Raw genomic sequence first — 21665 nt, forward strand, 5'->3', positions numbered from 1 at the left:
CCCACCCCCCCCCCTTCACTTCTATAACGTGCACCTTTGGGGCTGTCTGCAGTGTTCTTAGGGTATGCCTTTTTTTTTTTTTTTTTTTTTTTTTTTTTTTTAAAAACAAAAAACAAACAAAGGTAGAGGATCTCAGTTCCTATCTTGTCCCTGTTTTGTTTTTGTCTTCAGTTTTTGTGGATTTTTTTTTTTTTTATGATTGAGAGGACATTTTCCATTTATCACTTTCACACTGTCAAGTTGGGAACATCTTACTGAAGCCTTGTGTGAATGGCATGGAAGCTCTCTGCAGCAGAATAAATGAAGTCTTTATTTGAAGAATTTGCTATGTTTTTTGAGTTTCAAATCTGGTGTTGCTGAGTGTGAATAGCTCCCCCATTAAAAGACCAACTAAAGAATGAAGTGGTAGTATATATGTAGACTTCAGTGGAATGACTCATGGAATTATAGAATAACTTAGGTTGGAAGGGACCTTACAGCCTACCTGTGTCTAGTCCCCTGCTATGGGCTGGTTTCCCTCTACCACACCAGGCAGCCTGCAGCCCCATCCTAGGACCTGGCCTTGATTGTCTCCAGGGATGGGGCACCCACAGCTTCTCTGGGCAGCCTATTCCAGTGCTTCAGTACCCTCTGAGTGAAGAATTTCTTCTTAATATCTAACCTAAATTTCCTGTCTTAGTTTAAAGCCATTCCTCCTTGTCCTGTCTCTATCAGACTGTGTAGAAGTTGGGTTCCCTCCTGCTGAGAAGCTCCTTTCAAAAATTAGAAGGGCCCAGTGTGATCTCCCTGGAGCCTTCTCCAAGCTAAACAAATCCAGCTCCCTCAGCCTTTCTTTGTAGGAGAGGAGCTCCTGCCCTCTCACTATGTTCATGGCTCCTTTGTGGACCCTTTCCAACAGCTCTGCATTCTTGTGCTGGATGCCTTGGGCAGGGGCCCCATCTGGAGTTCTGCGTCCAGGTGTAAGGTCCCCAGGCCTCCTGAGGCACGCATCTTTCTATGTCAGGCCAAGTATCTGTGAAGGCTGCTGCATTAGTAAGCACACCTCTGTCACCAAAAGCATATGCATATCTTTGCATCTGGAAAATGAGAAAGATAAGGCAATGGAAAATCTTTGAAAATAGCATCCTGTTGATGTGGACATCTTCCTCTAGGCTGAGACACGGCTCTTTGTTTCATGAAATTAATTTGTAAGGATTACTTTGGTGCAGTTTTGCCACAAAGATTAATCTTGTAACACACATGCTATAATAAAAGCTCTGGTCTGGATCGCTTTTCTGTTTGTATTAACTTTGATAGTATCTAGCTATGTTTCTGTCTTTGTCCAATTAATGGAAATGTTTTTTCCAGGCTTTAAGTTTCTAAAGTAGGGATGAATTTCTTTTCAGTCTTCAAAAAAGTTAACTAGAACAACCTCTGTCATTTTGGCTGTACCTTAATCACCTTATTCCTGACGTAACAGTAGGACCAAAATGCTGGCTTGTTTGTGCAGCCATTCTGTCATAGCTGACAGTAATCTTGTGAAAGGACATGGCATACATTGTAGGCTGTACTACCTGTGCTGCAAAACTGTGTTTGAAGTCTGCCCCTAAATATGAAAAGCTAAGTTATTTATTTGAAACATTCTTCCATAAAATGGAGTTTTTCCTGTAAACTTCATTTACTTGTAAGATGAAACTCTCAGAGAGTTGCCTTGTCCAAGTGCCTTCCCTAAACCAAAAATCTGAATTGTTCTCCTATATTCACTTTAAGAAAACAAAACCAGAAGTGAAAGTAATTAATCACACAGTGCCTTGTAGTGTGCAGGACTGTTTCTACCCTTCCGAAAACACATAAATGACTGAAAATTTGTGAACTGTGTAAATTAACTATAAGTCCTGAAAATTCAGAAGGAACACATTGCGAGAAAAGGCTGGGAGCTCAATCTGTGGTAAGGCTTCTGTGCTGTCTCAGCCTGTGCAGGAGGAATGAAACCAAGCCTTTTTCACTTGTGTTAAGTTGCTATCTGGATTACAGTTCATGATTTGTGTCAGAGAAATAAGAGCATGAGTTTGGAATGCTAATGCTCATGTTACATGTTTTGTGGTACAGATACTTGCTCACCGAAGCAGGACTTGACTGACCAGCAAATGTTGCCTGTGTCTTTGATCAGCTTTGCAGTAACAGCGTATTTTTTCACAGTTGCAGAAAACAGCACAGGCTTTATGGGTGTCCCTAGTCCTTTACCACCATCCACTCACAAAGTTGCTCTGCATTTGTACTGAAAGTCAAAGCCTGAACTTTTGTACATATGCTAACAGTGCAGGTTCACTCCAGACACTGTAGTAACCAAACACCTGAAGCAGTCTTGACTTGGTTCACAGATAAGGTTTGCTTTTTTTTCTCATTCTTTCCCAAGGTAAAAATATTTTCTTATTTTAAGGTAATAGTAGTGTTTAAACTTATTACTGTGGAAGTGATTATATTTTCAGGATCAGAATTTAAACACTGAGAAATGGTGAAAGACATAGTGCTTTGACTTCCAAAATGAATGAAAATTACTTTGAAGTTTATCAGAACTAAAAATATTTTGGTGAAAAGTAAGGGAAAGGAGGCAAATGTTCTCCAGAGACAACCATTTAAATTCGGTGACTGTGATAGAGTAGTCAAGTATAAATGAAAAAAAAACATTTCAAGCACTACCAAGAGGTGCTGTGTGCATGTACACATGTCAGGGTGTGTGTGTGTAAAGAAGTGTTTTTAGAGGAACTCGGAATATGATTTCTGAAGAGCGTGGTTATGAAGAGGCAACCTATAAAGGTGACAATTGTTTGTCATAGGCAAAACAAACCAGTACGGATTAATGACCTGAAAGTATTACTATTTGTAAAATCAAAGCTACACCAACAACAAAGAACAGAACAACCATCCCAGAAAGCAGATGAATCAGAAAGAAGGAAAACTGTGGAGTCTGGAAATTTCCTTGGATTTTCCTTCTTGCTACGCATCTTACACGTGATGTAAAAGTCTCAGGACTCGCCCGTGAGCTACTTATATCACTAGCTTGACCTTGTGTTAGGCAGGAAGATCATTATTGTGTTCTTTTCTTGATTGAGACACCATCTGTTCTTCAAATCTGTGAATTCAGGTTATGCCCTGCTTGTGAGGTAGTGAAGCTCAAAAAGCGTGTGAACTGTCCTATAAACTCTTGCCCACCTTTTCTTTAAAATGAAGCTGGTTCTAAGGGTAGCACTCTGATTCCAATCTGCTGACCGCCATCTGGTAAGTAATGCCTTTCTTGGCTTCTATCTCTTGCCTTTATAAATGTGCATAGGGTTTTGTAGAATCCAAACAGAATGAAGCCCCTGAGGAAGAAAATCTGCCATGATCTGAGAAGAATTTACTTTGGACCCAAAAAATATATAGGCAGGACAGATCTCTGCAGCCTTTTCACATGGCAATCTCCAAACTTCCAGGCAGAATCAGGCTGGATTCTTCTCCCTCTCTGAATAGATTACAGAATCACTGAATCACTCAGGTTGCGAAAGACCCCAAACATTATGGAGTCCATCCATGACCTAACCGTACTACTAAATCATGTCGCTGAGCACCACATCCAAATAGTTTTTTAACACATGTAGGAATGATGACTCAACCACCTCCCTGGGGAGCCTATTTCAGTGCTTAACAACCCTTTCTATAAAGAAGTGTTTCCTGATATCCAACCTAAACTTATCCTGGCGCAAGAAGGCCATTAATGTGGTTCTGGAACTATAGACCTGACTGGAAAAAATCCTTTTTTGTTGTTATTTTGTTTTTGTTCCTGGTTTCTTCTCTTGGTAGAGTTGGCAAGACTCAAGACTGGACAAATGATAAGATATGGAAGATCTGATGTTCTCTGAATCCTTCTATCTTGTATTTTTTTTTAACACATTCTTCCCTGTATACATTTATAGTCTGGTGAAAAGTTGCAAGAACCTTAAAGTGTTTCCTTTTTGTGTGTGCAACTCAGGTTAACTTTTTGATAAGAGGGAATCCACGCACCTTAATTTCACCTTGAATTGTAAGGAAGCTTTCAGCTTTGAGTGAGTGTCTGACTGTTCCAAACCATTTTGATAATGCTACAGAACATTTTTGTTTAGAGGAAATACTTGGTGCTATCTGTAGCCAAAGCATGTCTCTGATGTGCAGTGAGAACTTTGACTCTTCCCTAAAGGCCTCTGGTTACTACTGCAATAATTTGCAATAATCCCTATTCCGTGTTTGCCATAGGATAGCCCTTTGGGCACCCACCAGGAAGAGATTTTTGTTTACCATTATTAGGTGGCTGACATTTCTTCACTCACACTTCTGTCTTTAAAGGAAGAGTAATTTTTTGAAAGATTAGATGTTTGGGTTGGAACTTCGAAACAGAACATGTACATTTTTGTTTAAGATGCTATTAGCTTATTAGCTTTTTTAGTTTCACCTTTTTTAAAACTGAATTTGATGGTCTTTTCCTGAACTCACACATGCAGAGATACAGAAGTAGAAAAACCTGTTGTTAAGGTTGGAATTGGCTTAAAATACTTATTTCCTACTATTTGTCTAAGAATAATTTTTTTTTTTTTAAAGTGTTTTTCTGTTCTAACCAAATTATGTTAGAGATTGGAAGAGACTGGGTGCTATTCACATAAAAAGCTCTTCCAAATTAGCTGAGAATCTAAATGAGTCAGGTGGGTAAAGCTAAGGAAAGGCAATAAATACAATGTGACTTGACCAGTCATATATTTTGTTAGGAGCAGGGAAGACGAGGCACCTGAGTCTTTCAGACCTCTCTGGTGGTGCAGGTCCCCTGCCCCATTTTGCTGTTTTCTGTTCAAATCCACAATTTTCTGAGAAACTGGCTGCACTGAAGGAAGCAGCCAGACTTAATTCTCAAAAGCAGAAGGCAAAGACTGAGCAGGGATGAACTTGTTTTGATGGGGCTAACTGCTATGCACGTTGCTGCTGCCAGCTTTTAGTTGTCCATATAGAGCTTTCATTAACAACTGCTTTTCAAATGTTAAAGGTGCAGAAAGGTAGTATGCTTTATTCAAACCCTAGAATGCAGTTTCAGATCTAGCTGTAGCCTTTAACCATGCCTACTGAGAACATCACCCTTGGCAACATTCACACGGTTGGCTGGAGATACAAAGAGGGAAAAGATGACCTCAGTGACATATCTTGGATAGAACTGATAATTCTGACAATGTTAAGGCATTCTTTTTCTCTGCAACACACGATGTGTTGGGAAGTGATTAACAGTTCACAGAAATCCTGTATACATAACACAGTCATTTGGATTGATGTATTATTTATTCAAATGCTGAACAGCTTACCCTTCCTTCCCCTTTACTTATCATTCAGGTGGGAGGGAGCTCCACTCAGTACATTGTCTTTGAAACAGCAAATCTCGTTTTCCATTACTGTGAGCCCTGGTCCACAAGGACGCTTTGGTGCCAAGCTCCCTCCTACTTGGGTGGGAGTTTGGTGTCAGAATAAATCCCCTTTATGTCATTTTGACTGTAAGGAAGAACCTCAATGTCTGCTGTAGACAGAGAATATTAAGGGAGTGGTTTCACAGTGGTAAACCCTCAGCAGAGGGCACAGGTAGTGGTCTGCAGCACAGCTACCCCCTCCCTTCCTCTCTCATCCTTACCCTGTGCCACTGTGAACCCAAGCCCTCACACTCGCCAGTGCAGCTGTTTGCATGGCTTCTCTCTGTGTGGACGTGCAAAGTGAACCTGGGCTCAGACACAGACAGAGGTGACGGTTTGGTTTATGCAAAGTTATTTTTAAGCTGGTGAAGTTTCTTTCTTACAGTCACAGAACAGCCACGTCTGCGTTTGTGCTGAGGAGCTAAGGGAACGCTGCGTACTGGGACTACCACCAAGAATATGTCTCGTGAACCACAGCCTGTGCCAGGAGGGAAGGGGTTGCCAACACAGAACTAGCACCTGGTGTAATGAGGCAACCATAAGGAGCCTTAGCATAAACAGAGACTAAACCCATAGGTACCACAACAAAAACATATGAACAAGGGACATGCTTCCAATGAGCAGTTTAGATTTCCTTCTGTTTTTTTTTTCCTCTTTTCATTTTTTTCTTTTTTTTTTTTAATTTTTTTTTGTTTCCTTTTGAATTAATGCACAGAAAGGGCTAAAAGAGAGGAAACTTCACTGTAGTGACAAGTGAAGGAATCAGGGACTCTTGCTTTTCAGACACTTTTTGTTTCTCTAGTCCCTTGGGAATGGCAGGTGTTGGCCACGAGAACGAGAAACCTGCTATGAAAGGAGGAGGACTCAGGATGGTGGCAGTGGCTGTGGGCTGCTGCAACTCTGCTCTCATGAAGAGCATATTGCCTGCTTTATTTTCATGCCTCTTTCTGGCATTACAAAAGCGAGTTACAAATTTTACAGAGAAGGGGAATTAGGAAGGACAGGGGAAAGGGGCCAAGTGTGCTGGCCTAGGGCTCTGCAGTCCTGTTTGTCCTCTGATATTCTTCCAGCTCTGATTTCCGGTCCATGGCGAGTTGCAGCTCTTGCTTGATAATTTGGATCTGCTTCTCCAGCTCCGTGAGCTCTTGCATCACTGAGGTCCTAGCAATACTGAGGGACTCTGCTTTTCCGTTGGTCGTTAAAGAAGCCAGAGTCTCCCTCCTCACCTGTGGCAGAGGAATGTCTTGGTGCTGTCGGACTGTCACCTCGTTTTGCCCTTCGTCAGTGCAGATGTACTTTTTCCGGTGACAGTTGCCTGTGTTGGCTGTATTCCACACGGCATGCTGGCTGTTCCCTACGTGGGACCTGAACAGAGAAGTGTGAGAGTTAGTACAAAATCAGAGCCTCCTCTTATGTGTATGCATCTCTTCCCTGTGATCCATCCCACTGGAGAAATATGATGCTTCTGTTATCAATTGTATGTATTATTTCTTTAATTTTTATTACTCGAAAGCACAATTTATGAACACAAATAGCCAAATGCTTATGGTAAACTGCAGCTGAGACTTGAATCCTAAAATTCAAGTTCCCCCAACATTTTTTTTTTATTTTAGTTGTTGAATTGCAGTACTCTCAGCTCCAGCATAGGAAGACTTAAGCCTGCCTCCAGAGCTCTCCAAAAGCTTTGTGGATGCAATATCCAAAGTTTGTTACACCATTAAGGTGTAACATTTGTTCTCATGGAGGGGAAGGGGGTGCCTCGAGTTGGTGTGCAGAGACAAAGGGGAAAACATGTTGATTTCTTGTTGAAAGCTCCTTGTGCTTTGAAGGAATGGACCTGGCTTAATAACTTTGCAGCACAGCAACATGAGCTTCCCAGTGTGAGTTATTATCACTGTCATTTCTGATGTATTTTTCTTTCACAAATTGAAGCTCTTTGATAAAGCATTAGTTACTGCCATAGCTCCAGCTGCTTGTGGCTGGCTGGTCTGGGGAGCTGGTTCTGACAAAGGCCCCAAACCAAAATTAGCACTTGGCTATCAACAAGCAAATGAAAACCTTTAGAGTTCAGCTACTGAGGCTGACAAGTTCTCTCTCAGAACAGACTTTAAGGAGTTCTGGAAAGAGTTGCAACCTGAGTAGTTTCCCCTCTGAGTAGTTACCCTCTCTTGAGGTAAACATAAGTCCCATAATACAATTTTTTTCCACCTCTTTTCTGTATCTTGCTGCTTGTAGTAACTACACAATCCTCAGCAGGAGTAATATAAAGTGTAATAATGCAATTGATCTGAAACCTCTGGGTTGCATCTTGCTGTGTAAGTGTTGATTACAAGCTACTACACATTACTAGGTGTTTTGAGTTAAACTCACCACAATTCTGTGCAAATGGCAGCTCAGACCACACTCAGACTACCATGCAGAAACACACATGGGCTGGGTGCTGTGCCAGCAGAATTTCTGGGGCAGCAGCACATGCTCAGTCTGAATGATGAAAGAATACTTGTGCAATTCTTTCTCAGAGCTGTTCTCTGTAGGGCTTTTGGACATCACCTGCAAAATTTCTGCACTGCTCAGTATGTGGCAAATAGTTTAGCCCGTCATTTTTTTAATCATCAAAGATACAAACAGACGATCTAGTTCAGTCTAGAAGCTTGTACATGTTTCTTCTTATATCTGCTGACGCTGGCACTGCAGTAACGAACTGAACAAAACGTACATTTATGTGTTCTGGCCAGAGTGACGTTATGTGGCGTTTCAGTCATGCCAAACACACAGCAGCAGCCAGGAAGACTTTTCTTTTCTGGATTCTGTCTCTACCCATCTGCAGAAAACCAATTACTGATGCCAGTAATGTCTTTAAAAAGTGCAGCGATAGCTTTGAGTTACTGGGCAAATGTTTAGTTTTAAGAGAATGCCTTGTGGTCCTTATTGCAATAGGTAAGTCAGACTGTCTGCTCTTCACAGCACACAAGCTACGAACACAAGGCAAGTCTGTCACCTACTTTTTCAGTAACAAGAGTTAAGACAAAGGCTTTTGAAAGGACTGCATTTTTTCAGGATTTTTTAGTACTTATTCTGAAAAATAATAAAGTTGAAAGTTTTTAAACACATGTACCACCTGATCTGGCATTCACTGTGAAGCTATTGCACAGGGCATATTCATCTCCTGGTTCTTATCTGAAGAAAACCAACAGCAACAGACCTAAAAATCTGAAAAGCCTGTGCTCTGAATGAAGTGCTTTTATTCTATTACGGAAATTGTGAAAGAACAAGATTTCTAGATTTAATGCTTTTTGTTGGAAACAGCTCATTTTTGCTTCACTCCTTTGTCATGTCGTCATTTCTATTTGTTGTTGTTGTTCTTATATTTGATGTGTATTGGATCCATAAATAGATATTCTGGCAGAGAATACTTCATATCACAGTAATTTCTATAGTTTGTTTTAAAGGCATTCAAAAATTCCTACCTCTTTTCTGCTCGTTTTGTTTTAGTCTGGCGTTTGTCCTCAATAAATGAACTGTTCAGGGCACGATGTAATCTCTAGAGGGAAAAGAAATAAATTACTAAAAGCAAGATTAAAAATAGCTCCATAAATACATAAGCAATTTGGGCTTTGTGTGATGGACTTAAGCATAAATTATTTTGCATTTTCAAGGATACAAGCAATGTCTGTGCTTTGTCATTACAACAATCTATTTTTCCCATGGTTTCCTGAGAAAGGTTACTCTGAAAGGTGAATAGATAGTTGGCAAACAATCCTTGGAGTTGTAATTATTCTGAAGAAAAGTCTTAGGAAACGGTGTTATTTTCTAAAGAAGCTCTTTTCACTGTACTGCTTGAAAGCAATAGAAAGTCTTATTTTGCCTTTTTCTGCAACGCAACCTCTTCCTTTACAGCAAACACCTAGAGCAATTTTCTTCTATTATATTCCTTAGAATAATGGCATAAACTAGCCAGCACCTCCTGCACACATCAAAATTTGGGACCTGCTGTAGTAAGATAAAATCTTTCAGACTAGGATAACAGCATTGTTTTGGATGTCCAAAAAAATGTAAGGTTAAAAGGGCAAATGGAGAATTCTGTGAATTACGAATAATTCTAGCAACTCCTATATACTTCTGATTTCACCCTTAAGTGAGCGTCTTCAAATTCCAGTAGCTGCTGCCATCCTTCCGATGTCATTCATCACTGCTCTTCTTACAACCTTTTATACATTGCTCTTTTCCAGCATGACTTTTATTGGGTCACTGCTGAATTCTTACCTGGCTTGTATGGAGCCAGTACTTCATCTTGGATTTCTTCTTGAATCGTGGTAGCACCAGTCTGTACACTATGTGCTCCCCAATGGTAGTAAGAATGGATAGAACAAACCCAATGCACAACATCACAAAGAGCCCAGAAAAATGCTTGATGCCCATTTGCAGTGTCTGTGAATAAAATCAAAAGGGGAAGTTAATGAAGAAAGCTGCTGGCTTATTTTAACAGACAGTTATATTTTCTTATATGGAAATGTGGTCTGAGCGGATACACAGCAGTCTGGATCCTGGTCACAACAAAGCCTTTCTGTGCTGCATGGCTACTTGAGAACTTGGTGTTATGTCACAGCAAATGGGAGTGAGATTCGGGCCATACAGAGAGTCATCACTCTGCTGTCTTGCTAATGAGATGAAGTGCTGAACATCGGAGAATCCAGTACTTACGGTGTCTTTGCACTTGCTTTTGTGAAAGCAAATACTGCTTCAAGGAATACAGTCAATGAACTGTAGAGCAAATCTTTCATCAGCAGTGAGCTAAGACTATTCCTATTTTCTGAGAACCGAACACTAACTGCCTTTTTCATGCTCTGCCCTTGATGGAAGGTCATGGAAAAAATGTTTTGAAGTAGTAGCATAAACACAGCATCTCTCCAGTTGTTACATTAATGTAACTGTGTTATGAAAAACAGAGGCACCCTCACCTTGACTTCCCCTGATCCACCCTTTTCATGTAGAGTAGGAAGTCTTTAATTAATTTGGATCTCTTCTTGTCTTCAATCATGTTTGAAGTCTGTGGAATCATGTACAGCAGCAATTATGCCAGAAACACCTGAACTGCAATGTGTGGGTCAGGCATGAGTATCATGTACTTTTATTTTCATGCCACCATAACCCACTTATGAATTTATCAAGAACTTAAAAACTCTACCTAATAATTACTGCCCAAATAATACTTGAGAAATATTTCCAAGAATACAAATTTTACCCTTGTCTTTCTATTGAAGAACTTTATTTGCCTTCTTGGTAAAAATTGCATGGGTAGTAGGGCTATATGTCAGGGCATGCCACCTGGATGATGCTGTCACAGCTTGAATAATTGACCTGTTGAGTTTGTTGTTTGTGTGGTGAGCACAGGGACTGCTCTTTGTTAGCACAACAACTGTGCAATCTAGAAAATAAATTGGATTTAGTTCAAAGTTAGATCACAGAATTATTGGATCATTAAGGTTGGTAAAATCCTCTAAGATCACCAAGTCCAACCACAACCCATCCCCACCATGCCCAATAACCATGTCCCTCAGTGCTCGACCTCCATATTTCTTGAACACCTGCAGGGATGGTGACTCCACTGCCATTTCAATGCATCAGCACAAAAAGAAATTGTTCCTGATATCCAACCTGTGATAAATCACAATTTTTGATAAATCTTGTTAAGAGGTTATTTTAAGCTAAAGAGCTAATTTGGGATGAATTCACTGAAATTGAAGGCTCTGCAATCTTTTTTTTTTTTTTTACTGAGTTTCTGACAGCATTATTTCTCTATTCTGGTTTCTATGCTTGGTTTCTGTTCTTTAGAACACAACGAAAGGAAGCAGTGTAACACATTTCTTTAACAAGAACAGAGCTTCAGTAGAATGAACACTTCTATGCTGCACTGGCAATAGACCATGGCAACTGCAGTGGGGATTCCTGCACACCTCAGACATCTCCTCCAGCTTGAGCTTGGTGATTGATGCCATTATAGCACTAGCTGCAAAAAGAACAGTTGGCCAGCTCTTCACATAAAAAACAACTCTGTTGTCTACAGTAAAGTGTGCTGATTTACGCTGATGAGGTTCTGACTCACTGTCCTGTCAGCTCTGCAGAATAGTTTTCTACCTTCCTTGGAAACAGGAGAAAGAAATTCCAACCCTGGCATCCCAGATGTGTTTTTCACTTGTAATGGATAGCTTCTGAAATTGTCCCAAACAAGACATCTTTCACTGGGAAGGGCAGTGCTGAAACAAGGCTTCAATAGTATTTCATCTAGCAATAAAAAAGATAGCACTCTGAAAGAGCTGCCTGATAAACATCAGAGGGAAATCTTGAGAATAAATTGCATGCAAAGAGTTAGAGGAGAAATAACACAGTGTGCCTGACAGTCTGAGTGAGGATCTACACTGAAGTCAGCAGACTTACATACCCTTGTAAAAAGGCAATTTATCCGCTCTTCACAGTTATTCAAGAAGCACACATATGTTAAATAATAGATGAAATCACCTGGTAGGGGTGCCCCTCCTTTTCATAGCATCATGCTGATCAATATGAAAGCAGCAAGCTCCAATACTTCTCTGTGTAGTTCTTTTACATTTGTGGTGTATATAGATTATATTTGGAAAGAGCAGCAATTGACTGCATTCTCTGTATATGATTGCATTCCTCTCTGCTGAAGGGGTCAGGTGCCTAGTCCTTTGCTGACAACATAAAAACAGCAAATACTTTCTATACTGCAGAACTTTTTAACAATAAAAGCTCATAATGTGCCGTATTCTCTATTAACCGAAGGTGAAAGAACAGTTCTCACTCCAGGTTTGTAACCATAAATTGAGGAGGTAGCTCCCTGTCTTTCAGAAGCGACTCAATTATGCCTGTGTGGTGGCTCTGAAGCAATAAGCAACTAAAGGCAGTCCTGTGATAATTGCATGTGATGGGCGGTGAGGACACGCTGGCAACAGCCTCTAAGTCATCTGCTGCTTACAAATGGAGAAATTGGCAATTTGTGCAAACCAACAAATACAAGAATGGTTGTGAAGGTATCTGCCTTTTTATATATCCTCAGAGACACATTTCTTATTCACTGACCCACATCTCCAATTGCTACCTAAATAGTCTGCGCTGCCTCTTCAGAGTTGTTTCCTTTTTTCGTTGGGCACTGAGGAGAAGGGAGGTGATGCAGAAAGCTCAATACTTGTCTTCTGCTTGTAGGGGAAAGCATGCAAAAACAGTACACAGTGTTTCATTACTGGATTTAATGTGCAAAACTCCTGCTTTACCCCCGTTACAAGAGACAACAAATAATTTTCTCTCCTTCGTTGTACTGAGAGCAGTGAATAGGCCGTCAAATAATTTGAGGTCTAGAGGTTTGACTAGTTAAAAGCTTCTAAATATCACTGTGGACTCCCTGCAGGTTGACAGCACAGCACAGCTATTAATGCTATACAGTGCTGAACACAACACTAAGTAGAGATGTTAGGTTTGTATTAGCTATAATAGTAAAATAAGCTACTCTTTTTGATAGTGTTTTTCCCTCAAAGATTTTAGAAAGCTTTAGTGAGATCAGGCAGTTAGATTTTACAGCACCTTTGTAAAATTCCTCTGAAGAAAGAATTAATTCCAGCTTTACTAGGAATAAATGGATATAAAGAGCAGATTTTTAAAGACATTCAGGCACCTCTGTAGATTTCCAAAATCCTGCTGACACTGATGCTTGTATTTAGGTAAGCAGACAGTATTAAAAGCTGTCCTGTCCCCACATTGTAGCATTTCTTGTAGCTGCAGACAGGCATTCACCCATCCGTCCATTCATCCATTCATTCATTCTTCATTCATTTATTATTCTTATGGCTTTGTGTGCTTTCAAAGAAGTGGCAGCATTGATGTAATATATATTTAATCTCTTTAGAGGATTGTCCATGGCAAAGACTGGTGACTATAGCTTCAGGGTATCAAGTGTCAAATTTTAAGATACTGTAAATAACTTCGTCTCAGATTACAAGTTCCTTTCCCCTCCTGAGAAAAGTTCTGCACAGAACTGCATAAAACTCTCTTCTGTAATCAATCCTTTTCATTTAACTCATACATTACTCAACTCCTGTCAGCAGTAGGAAGAACAACAACACAAATACCATCAGAATTAGGCAGTGGGCTGTCTGTTTCTGTGACATTACAGGCTGACGAATTGGGAGTAATAATTCTGCCTCTTAACATACACAACTCTTTTCTCCATTTGGACAGGTGAATCTAAATCTGATATTCATTTTCTAAGGAGCTCAAAAACACTTTTCCATACTGTGCTGCACGACTCAATACTCACATACTTGTTTCCCAAGGACCATGTGGAAAGCAGTTTTCTTCCTTGAGCACGTGCAGACGTCATTAGATCATCCCACAAAGATACAAACCCTTTGCAATGTAGTGTCTGTGGTTTTATGACAACCTTTGTCAAGTTTCCAGTCCTGCAGTGAGCAAGGGCCAGCTCTCCTCCCACACAGTATACGTGCAGGCTGAGGAAATCCTGACAGCAGTAACTTTGTTCCTACTCTTTGTATAGTTTTACATGGACTGATATAACCACATGTGACTGATGGAGGCTTTTCTTGAATAGCCAAATAAACACAAACACTGCTTTTCTTCTTGTGGGGGGCCTCCCTGACATTTGCAGTGCACCAGTGACAAGCAAGTAAACCAGAGCTTCAGGGAGATGGGGAGAAACCCAGCTGTTGTAAAGTGACAACAAAATGGAATCCTTGAGGACACTGGTCAAACGTAGAGCACAAAGACTGATTGCCAGATGACAATGGGATAAAATTATGGCAGGATGAACAAGGCACTGTCTGATGATGCATCCTGTGCAATACTGAGGCCAAGGATCACCAGTGTGGGCACCAGACACAGCAAACCAAGTTTTGGCAATTTCTTCCAAGATTCCAGAGAACAGCCATTGGTGGATTCCACCACTGATGAGAAAGGATGAAGGGACCATGCTGTCACTGCATGCAATACAGGATAGTGTGACTTTTTGTTCCTTCTATTATTTGATAGGACTGAATTGCCAGTCCATGTGCCAGTCAGTCTTCAAGCTCCAGAGCTTCAGTTATATTACACTTATGAATGGAGAATAATCAACCTTTCCAATTAAATGGAAGTTAAAATTTAAATAATAACATTTTTGAAAATGTCCCATAAGAGCTATTAAGAAGTCTGTATATATAGCTAGCTGCCTCCAGCAGCTGACCATCCCCTGCACCATAACGGGCCGTTCTCTTTCATATTTTCCTGAGAAACCTCTCAGTGCCAACTCACCTCCTGAGCACTCTACCTTGATCACTGCTAATTGGTCCTAACAGTAAATATCACTGCTAACTGATGTGCAGCTTTCCTGTTCAGGTTATTCACTGCCTGTGGTAACAACTGCTCAGTGCTCAAGCTGTTCCACTCCCATGAGCAGGAAGCTGCAAAGCTGCCAGTTCCCAAAAGTTCCATAGGAAGAAGGAATTTACAGTCCCACCTTGGTTCATCCTTTTCTTGACTAGCTGTTCTATGATTCATGCTGACATGGCAATGGGAGAGGAACAGCAGACTGAGGAATGTCTAAATGTATTACAAGTAAACTGAAAATGCCACAATTATTAGGTCCAGGTGTATCCTTCCACACAGTGCTGTGCTCCAGGTAGAGGCACACAAAGAAATATGTTTGAAGCTAGAGTATTGCAATTTTACATAAGGAGTATTCATGTGGTACTGCTACTGATCAGCCATCAGTGGGAACAGTTAAGGTTACCAGCTACTGCTTTCTGGGCAATAAAAAGCTTGTTCTTATTACAAAAGTAACAAATTCTGTTCTAATTCTAGGGTCTGGCATCAGAGGAGATGGATAGATCAGCATTTCCCTGGTGCAAATACTAGTATAAGAAGGGAAGGGAAGAACAAGGAAAGGAAGCAGAAGATGCAAATGTATCAAAATGTTCACAGTGGAGGAAGGTGGAGTCTGAATCATCTCGAGACTTTGTTGGTATCTAGAAGGGAAGAAGCTAGGGAAAGATACAGGCTTGGACACGGAGCATTCCCTTCATGTCTTTTGTCTGTGTGACTGTTAAGCTCTCACGAATAGAATCTTAAGCACTTAACACACATGACACATTTAACTGGAACTTCTGACAGCATCTTTTGGGGCTGCTGCAGTTAAGCTTTTGGGTAAAGGTGTCACATGCTGATGTAAGTGACAATAACATGGTAAAGCTGCCTTCCAATGCAGTTAAAGCCTCTGAACCACAGAGTTACGTTTTCACATTTAGTGCAGGGTCACTTTTAATTCAGAAGACATGGGGCTTTGCCTTGCTCTGACTTTAGATTGTTCCAAAAGATAGTTTTCTGGCCAATTTTTGACCTCTCTGCCCTCTTTTAAAATGCAAACACTTAATAAAAGTATTTAATTGCTTCACTGGGAATTAATAACAAAGTAAGTCTGTTTCTCCAGCTTTAAGACAGTTAGGGTAATTAATATAATTACCATCTGGTAATTTTCATGTGATGTAATTCAAAAGACTGTGTTAAAGTGCAGAATTAAAAAAGGCCACTGAATGAAGTGCTTGTCAGGAACAAATTTGTAAGCTCCATTAAAAGCAAATTCCTCCAACAACTGTCTTGTTAGATCATATAATCTTTAGATAACCCAGATCAAAAATAGCAGTGAATGCACATTTAACTATACTTTTGCATGTCTATGTATATTGAAGCAATCACAAAAAATTGAGTAGGTTGAATAAAAATAAACTGGATTTTCAGATGACCACTGAAGAGCAGGAGTCAGAGCTCCAGGAGCCTGTACTTCCTTTACAGGAGAAACTGGTCATGCTACTACATCCCTGGACAACAGGAGGGTTGGTTTAATACTCGGCTAAAACCTGCTCTGAAGAGGAGACAACAACCTCTAGCCGTGTGCTTTGTGAGAACACGTAACTGATGTCTTTTGGAACACCTCTGAGTTAAAAATCTATGTTCTGAGCAGCAGGCATGCTGGATCTTTTGATTTCTCAGTACTTTATCTTTTTTACTTGACAGTCTTGAGAACTTGAGAAAAACCGCTATTCCGATAAGAGCAATCTTTTTTCTCATAAATAATGCCTATATCTTCAGCTGCCACAAGCTGGCATAACTCCTCTGATTTAATACCAGTCTGTAAATCCATGAGGATTTGCTTCCATTTCCTGTAACTGTACTTCTGTATGAACAGTTACTGTATGAGAACGGCTTCTTGTTCTTGTCAGTACTCAGCACTGTCTTTTGGTGGGCCATTTCTTTTATGAACTGTTTTTGGTATAACAGCCTGCTACCTATGCTAGGAAGTGGCTAGGGTTACATCAGTAACTTGGGGTGTATTAAATTCCCGCTGTCTCTTTTACTCCTGTCATTATTTGTGTATGCAGCCACCACTGCAGAGTGAGATGGTCCAGAATCCACGGCAGCGGTGATGCACATAATGGAGTGGAATCAGACAGATCTGTTGTACAGCAAGCAGATCACATTTTCTAACACAACATTACATATCCTGTTTGTCCCCAGATGTGCTCTCTGACGCGTGCTCTGCAAGCCTAACATAGCAGCACGGCCTTGCTGATGTTTTCCTTGTGCTCTGACCTCAGTGCTTTTGAGAGTAACGCCTCCTGCTTCTAATGCTTAATGCTTCCCTGCAGCTGCATGCCATCTCTATGTCTGTGTCATGTGGAGAATGAAGAGAAATAATTGGCAAGTTGGGCGCAACCTCAGCACTTTCAATTAGGTCACACATCATTCATCATTTACCTCTGTGACAGCAAAGCTTCTTTTCCCACACGGAACAACTTTGTACCACTTGTCATGCAGAACATCCATGAAGCCATGGGATTTGTACTGGCTTATCAGCTCGGAGATGTTGGAGGTGAGTGGAGAGTTGGGGGGAAGACCAATGCCATATCCTGGAAGGAAAAACAACAGTCACCTCTCTTACTGGCTTTTTTTGCTGAAGTGCATTGTTTTACACTATCAACTGCCAGCACGGCAGAGCAGGCTGGTGTTCAAACCTGGATGCTTTCCATGGACTGAAAATGCTGAGATGAGACTTCTTCGTGTGCAAGTAGCTTAATACAAACAGGATATGTAGCTTCAAAATGATTACAGTCACAAAAGTAGTATGTAAAAATGGAGATTCAAAAAACCTAAGATGTCAATACAGACAGATGAATAAATCTGTCGTGTCCAGAAGCACAGCCTTCACACTGCTTTTACCATAGGTTCTTCTGGTTTACATTGCTTTAACATTGCAGAGGAGCCTTAATGCCAAGTAAATGACTATGTATCCCTTTACACTGTTAGAGCGGTGGATGTGACTGTGGTGTCAGATGTGACATTTTTTCTTCCTGTGTATTTTTTGATGAGAAGCTGCACACATGCCCATGGGAGTAGTCTGTATTCTTTTCACCAAAATTTAAGCCCCAGGGGCTGGGGCTTTCCTTTATTGCTGTTCTGCTCTGGACAGAATTTAATTATTGTTGTTTGGCCACTTCAGGGTGCTGGTACAGGACTCAGACTAAGTGCAGCAGGGTTCAGGAACTATAAATATGGCCTGCTGCTTTAGAGAAGGGTATATATTGTGCCTATATTTGTAGCTGAATGTATCTGCTAACAATGAAGAAATGGTTTCAGAGAAAGCACAACCAGGGCTCGTTAATACATTTTCGGCACTTTTAACTGTTTCTCAGTCGGGTGCTATAAAAGACCAGCTCTTTTAAAATGTATATTTGAGGGTTGCTTTTTTTTCTGCCTTCTGTAACTGACTCAAAGTTGCGAAAGCTGGTGGTTTCCTTCAGTAGAGCTGACCTGAGACTTACATAACTACACGTGCATGGTGGAACATGCTGCTGCGCACATGTCCTGCTACAGCCTGGGCTCTGAGCATCTGTCCTCCTCAGTAACACAAGACAGGAAGAAAACGTATTGCTTTCAAGTCTCTGGTGCGAATTCAAACAGGAAGCACTGACAGAGTGAAATTAAACATTCTAGAAAATCTCTTGAGCTGCTGGCTTGTAGCTGAAATTAATTTATCTCTCGGCTTCCACCAGTCTTCCTTCCTTTTGCCTTCCTCTTTCAGCTGCAGCAGTTCTTTAGGAGATTGTTTTAATGTGCAATGGGAACAGCCAGCCAAAGCAATTGCTCTTGGAGGGAGGGAAGGAGGAACTTCAATCGCTTTCACTGCCCATCTATTGCAAAAGTGATTCCTGAAGATTAACAGTGCTGTGTTTGCTCATGCTGCAGGTGGCTCCTGACCAGCTTTGCTTCCATGCTGCCTTCTGCTCTGCCCCTCTGAATACAGCAGGGCTGCAGGACCAGTAAGGCTCTGCAATTTGGATGCACTTAGTGACAGATCCAGCAGGGATCCCACCTGGCCTTTAGAAAGGGAATGGTGAAATTGTGGAACGGCATTCTGAATACACTTCACTGAATTCTGAAAAGCGAGCCTAGAGAAGCAAGCCTTATCTCAGGAGCAGCTTTATTTCAGTGCGAGCAGTGGGATGGGCTGCGCCTCCTGCCTGCTAGAGACAGACAGACCACATGAGTACTGAATAATTCCTATACAGAGTATGGCAACAGATGGTGTGAGTGATCTGAAAGCTCAAAAAATACACAAAAAAGGGCAAAGCCTTGGCTCTGCTTAGTCACTCAGAATGCTACCCATTAGCTTAAAGGGGTCCTCAGTTTCGCATAAGCAGTTTCAATCAGAATACCAAATTACAATTTAGCAAATGCAACATATGTGAAATAAAGCACCATGCTGTAAAATTCATTATTACCTTCAATGGCAAAGGGCTTTCCCACAGTTAGAAGCTTGCAGTCGGCATCTATGGATACTTCGTAGTCCAAGAGAGCTTTATCCATAATGAAGGCATCAAGTTTCTCTGGGTCATTCCTGCATTCAGCATCAAAGTCACAAACAGAAACACTTCACAGTCCAAGACTCAGAGGTGCGCACTGAACATTTATCTGTCTGGTTCTCTGGAGGCATAGCAGAGGGAATTAGGAACTTGTACTTTAAATGCTAAACTGACAGACATTTTGAAGGAGGGAACTGTGCATGAAAGACACAACCTTTGTGCACCCAAAGCAGGGCAGCAGGGCTAGGGCTTACTTCACTCTCATGAAATACCTGATCTGAAAAATGGAAAAGACTACAAGCCAGACTTTGGCTCAGCTGAAAAGCAGCACACAACATTATTGGAAGAGAAGAACAAAATTGTTAATACACTTGTGCTGTCTTGGTTTTCTTTGTGATGTCGAAATTGAGATCATTAGAGCAAAAATGCAAGAAGATAACTCATACAAAAGTGTTCCTCTTCCTTTCTCCTGAGCATGTGGTATATTAATTTCCTTCTCTCAGATCAGCTCTTCTCTGTGCTAAGCCTTTGTGAACGCAGAGGATTCAATTTTACTAACCTAATAATTAGTGAATAGCACACCTACAAAAGCTGACGGTACAAAAGAACAGTTGCACTGCGTGCTTTCATGTGACCAAAGGGCTGCACCTTCCATCTTCATCCTTGTCTCTGTACGGGTCAGGATGTTCTCCTGACAAAAAGTTACATTACTTTTTTGATCTTACAGAATGATTCCAGCTTAACTCAAGCAAAGGACTGCCTGTATTTTATCATTAGGATGGCTCTGGGAAGAATGTGTAAAAAAGAAGCAACTTCTGGTGGAAATTCCTGAGTCCATCCATTATGCAACTTCTGTGCGTAAAATGCAGTATTTCAGGTGTGTCATCACTTCTGCAGTGTCCTAGCAGAAAGAATCAACTGTATGATTCCAGATTGATAGCCACAACTGTCTTTGAAACATAAGGACATTATGATTCCCTAAAGCAAGTTTCAGTTACTTTTTACATGTCTAATACTTTTATTCATTTTAATGACAAACGCTCTAAGGGTTCTCCCTGACAAACTCTCCTACTAGCATGCTGAAGATGCTAAAGATCTTCATTCTCAACTTTTGCCTGGACAGCAATGTTTTTTTCTGAGCATTTATCACTGCCTGGTGAAGGTCTCCCATGCACAGAAGATTGCCAGAATTTAAACACTGCCTGTGCTTGATGGCAGCCTAGCAGTTAACGCAATATACCACTTCCTGTGCTCTCCAAGTACCCCTCCATGTAGGTGACCACATGCTTGCTGAAGTGAAAGTGGGAAGCTCATCACCACCTCACTGCCGCATGTTCTGGCCGATGGACCAGATGTGCTGTTGCATGCAGAGGCTCACTTTAGATATGCTACTCCATCTGGGGTTGCAGGGACATTGTACCGTCGCATGTACTCGTGCATTTCAGGGAAGCTTTGCCTCACGTAGTCTTCTGCGCTGCTTTCTCGCACAGTTCCAAAGCGAAACCCTTGGGACGGGTGATGGAGCTAAGGAGGTGAAATGGCAGATTAGCAGCATCATTCACACAGGGTAACTTGGTCTCATTTGTGAACGTTTGTCAGAAATTCTCAGTGCTCATAGGCCTGTATCAAATCTTTTCCTACAGCCAGCTTGTCATTTCACTGAAGTACACACAGACTTACCAGATCACTCATCAGCCTGTTTATGTACTCAGGATTTTCTTCACACCATGAAATATATTTCCCTTGAGACACTTAGGACCCCACAATCTAAGTGTGGTATAATTTGTAAGTCAAAGTTTCAGCAACTATCAGGACAACCTTCCATACATGCTAGGACCCATTCCTTGAAGCTCTGGTTAGACAGCAGAGTCTGTTATGGAATTATATTGACTCCTTAAGAATGAAGTTTACTCTTCTGCAGAAGGGTAACACCACCTTTTCATTTCTAGAAACTGGGAAATCAAGTCCCAGACCACTTCTGTCTTTATTATCATTCTCTGCAGAGAAACTGAGACTGAATAGTTGTGGACATTAAGTCTTCCTTGGCTGAAAGGAGAAGAACACCCACAGTACAGCCAGTTATATATACAATTTTTGTACAGAACGTAGACACAGTTGTGCATCCTTTTCACAACTGGCAAGCAGTTTAATACCATCTGTATTAAAGTCTGGAATTGGTTAGATGTTCGTAAATTTCAGAGTCCTGTGTTTCTACAGTATCCTCTTTGTCTTGGGAGCACTTAATACACCTGAAAATGAAATTTTAATGGTTCAGGCAGTGCCCTCTAGTAAGTCAAACACTGCCCCA

General features: G+C 41.0%; 1 protein-coding gene across 1 annotated transcript in view; it reads right to left on the minus strand.

Annotated features, from left to right (window-relative positions):
• Nucleotides 1-6315: 6315 nt before the first annotated feature.
• Nucleotides 6316-21665, minus strand: part of GRIN3A (glutamate ionotropic receptor NMDA type subunit 3A) — a 74227-nt gene continuing 58877 nt past the window's right edge. Inside the window, exons 5-10 of the mRNA XM_042822755.1 lie at nt 20736-20881; nt 19277-19392; nt 17253-17404; nt 9699-9863; nt 8903-8976; nt 6316-6800 (exon numbers count right to left, since the gene is read on the minus strand). Coding sequence (XP_042678689.1) covers nt 6464-6800; nt 8903-8976; nt 9699-9863; nt 17253-17404; nt 19277-19392; nt 20736-20881 — 990 coding nt within the window. The 3' untranslated portion in view covers nt 6316-6463. The remainder of the gene's footprint in view (nt 6801-8902; nt 8977-9698; nt 9864-17252; nt 17405-19276; nt 19393-20735; nt 20882-21665) is intronic.

The sequence above is a fragment of the Centrocercus urophasianus genome, unplaced genomic scaffold (assembly GCF_019232065.1).
Source record: "Centrocercus urophasianus isolate 14NV4802_14NV808 unplaced genomic scaffold, USGS_Curo_1.0 seq_21, whole genome shotgun sequence".
Lineage (NCBI taxonomy): Eukaryota > Metazoa > Chordata > Aves > Galliformes > Phasianidae > Centrocercus > Centrocercus urophasianus.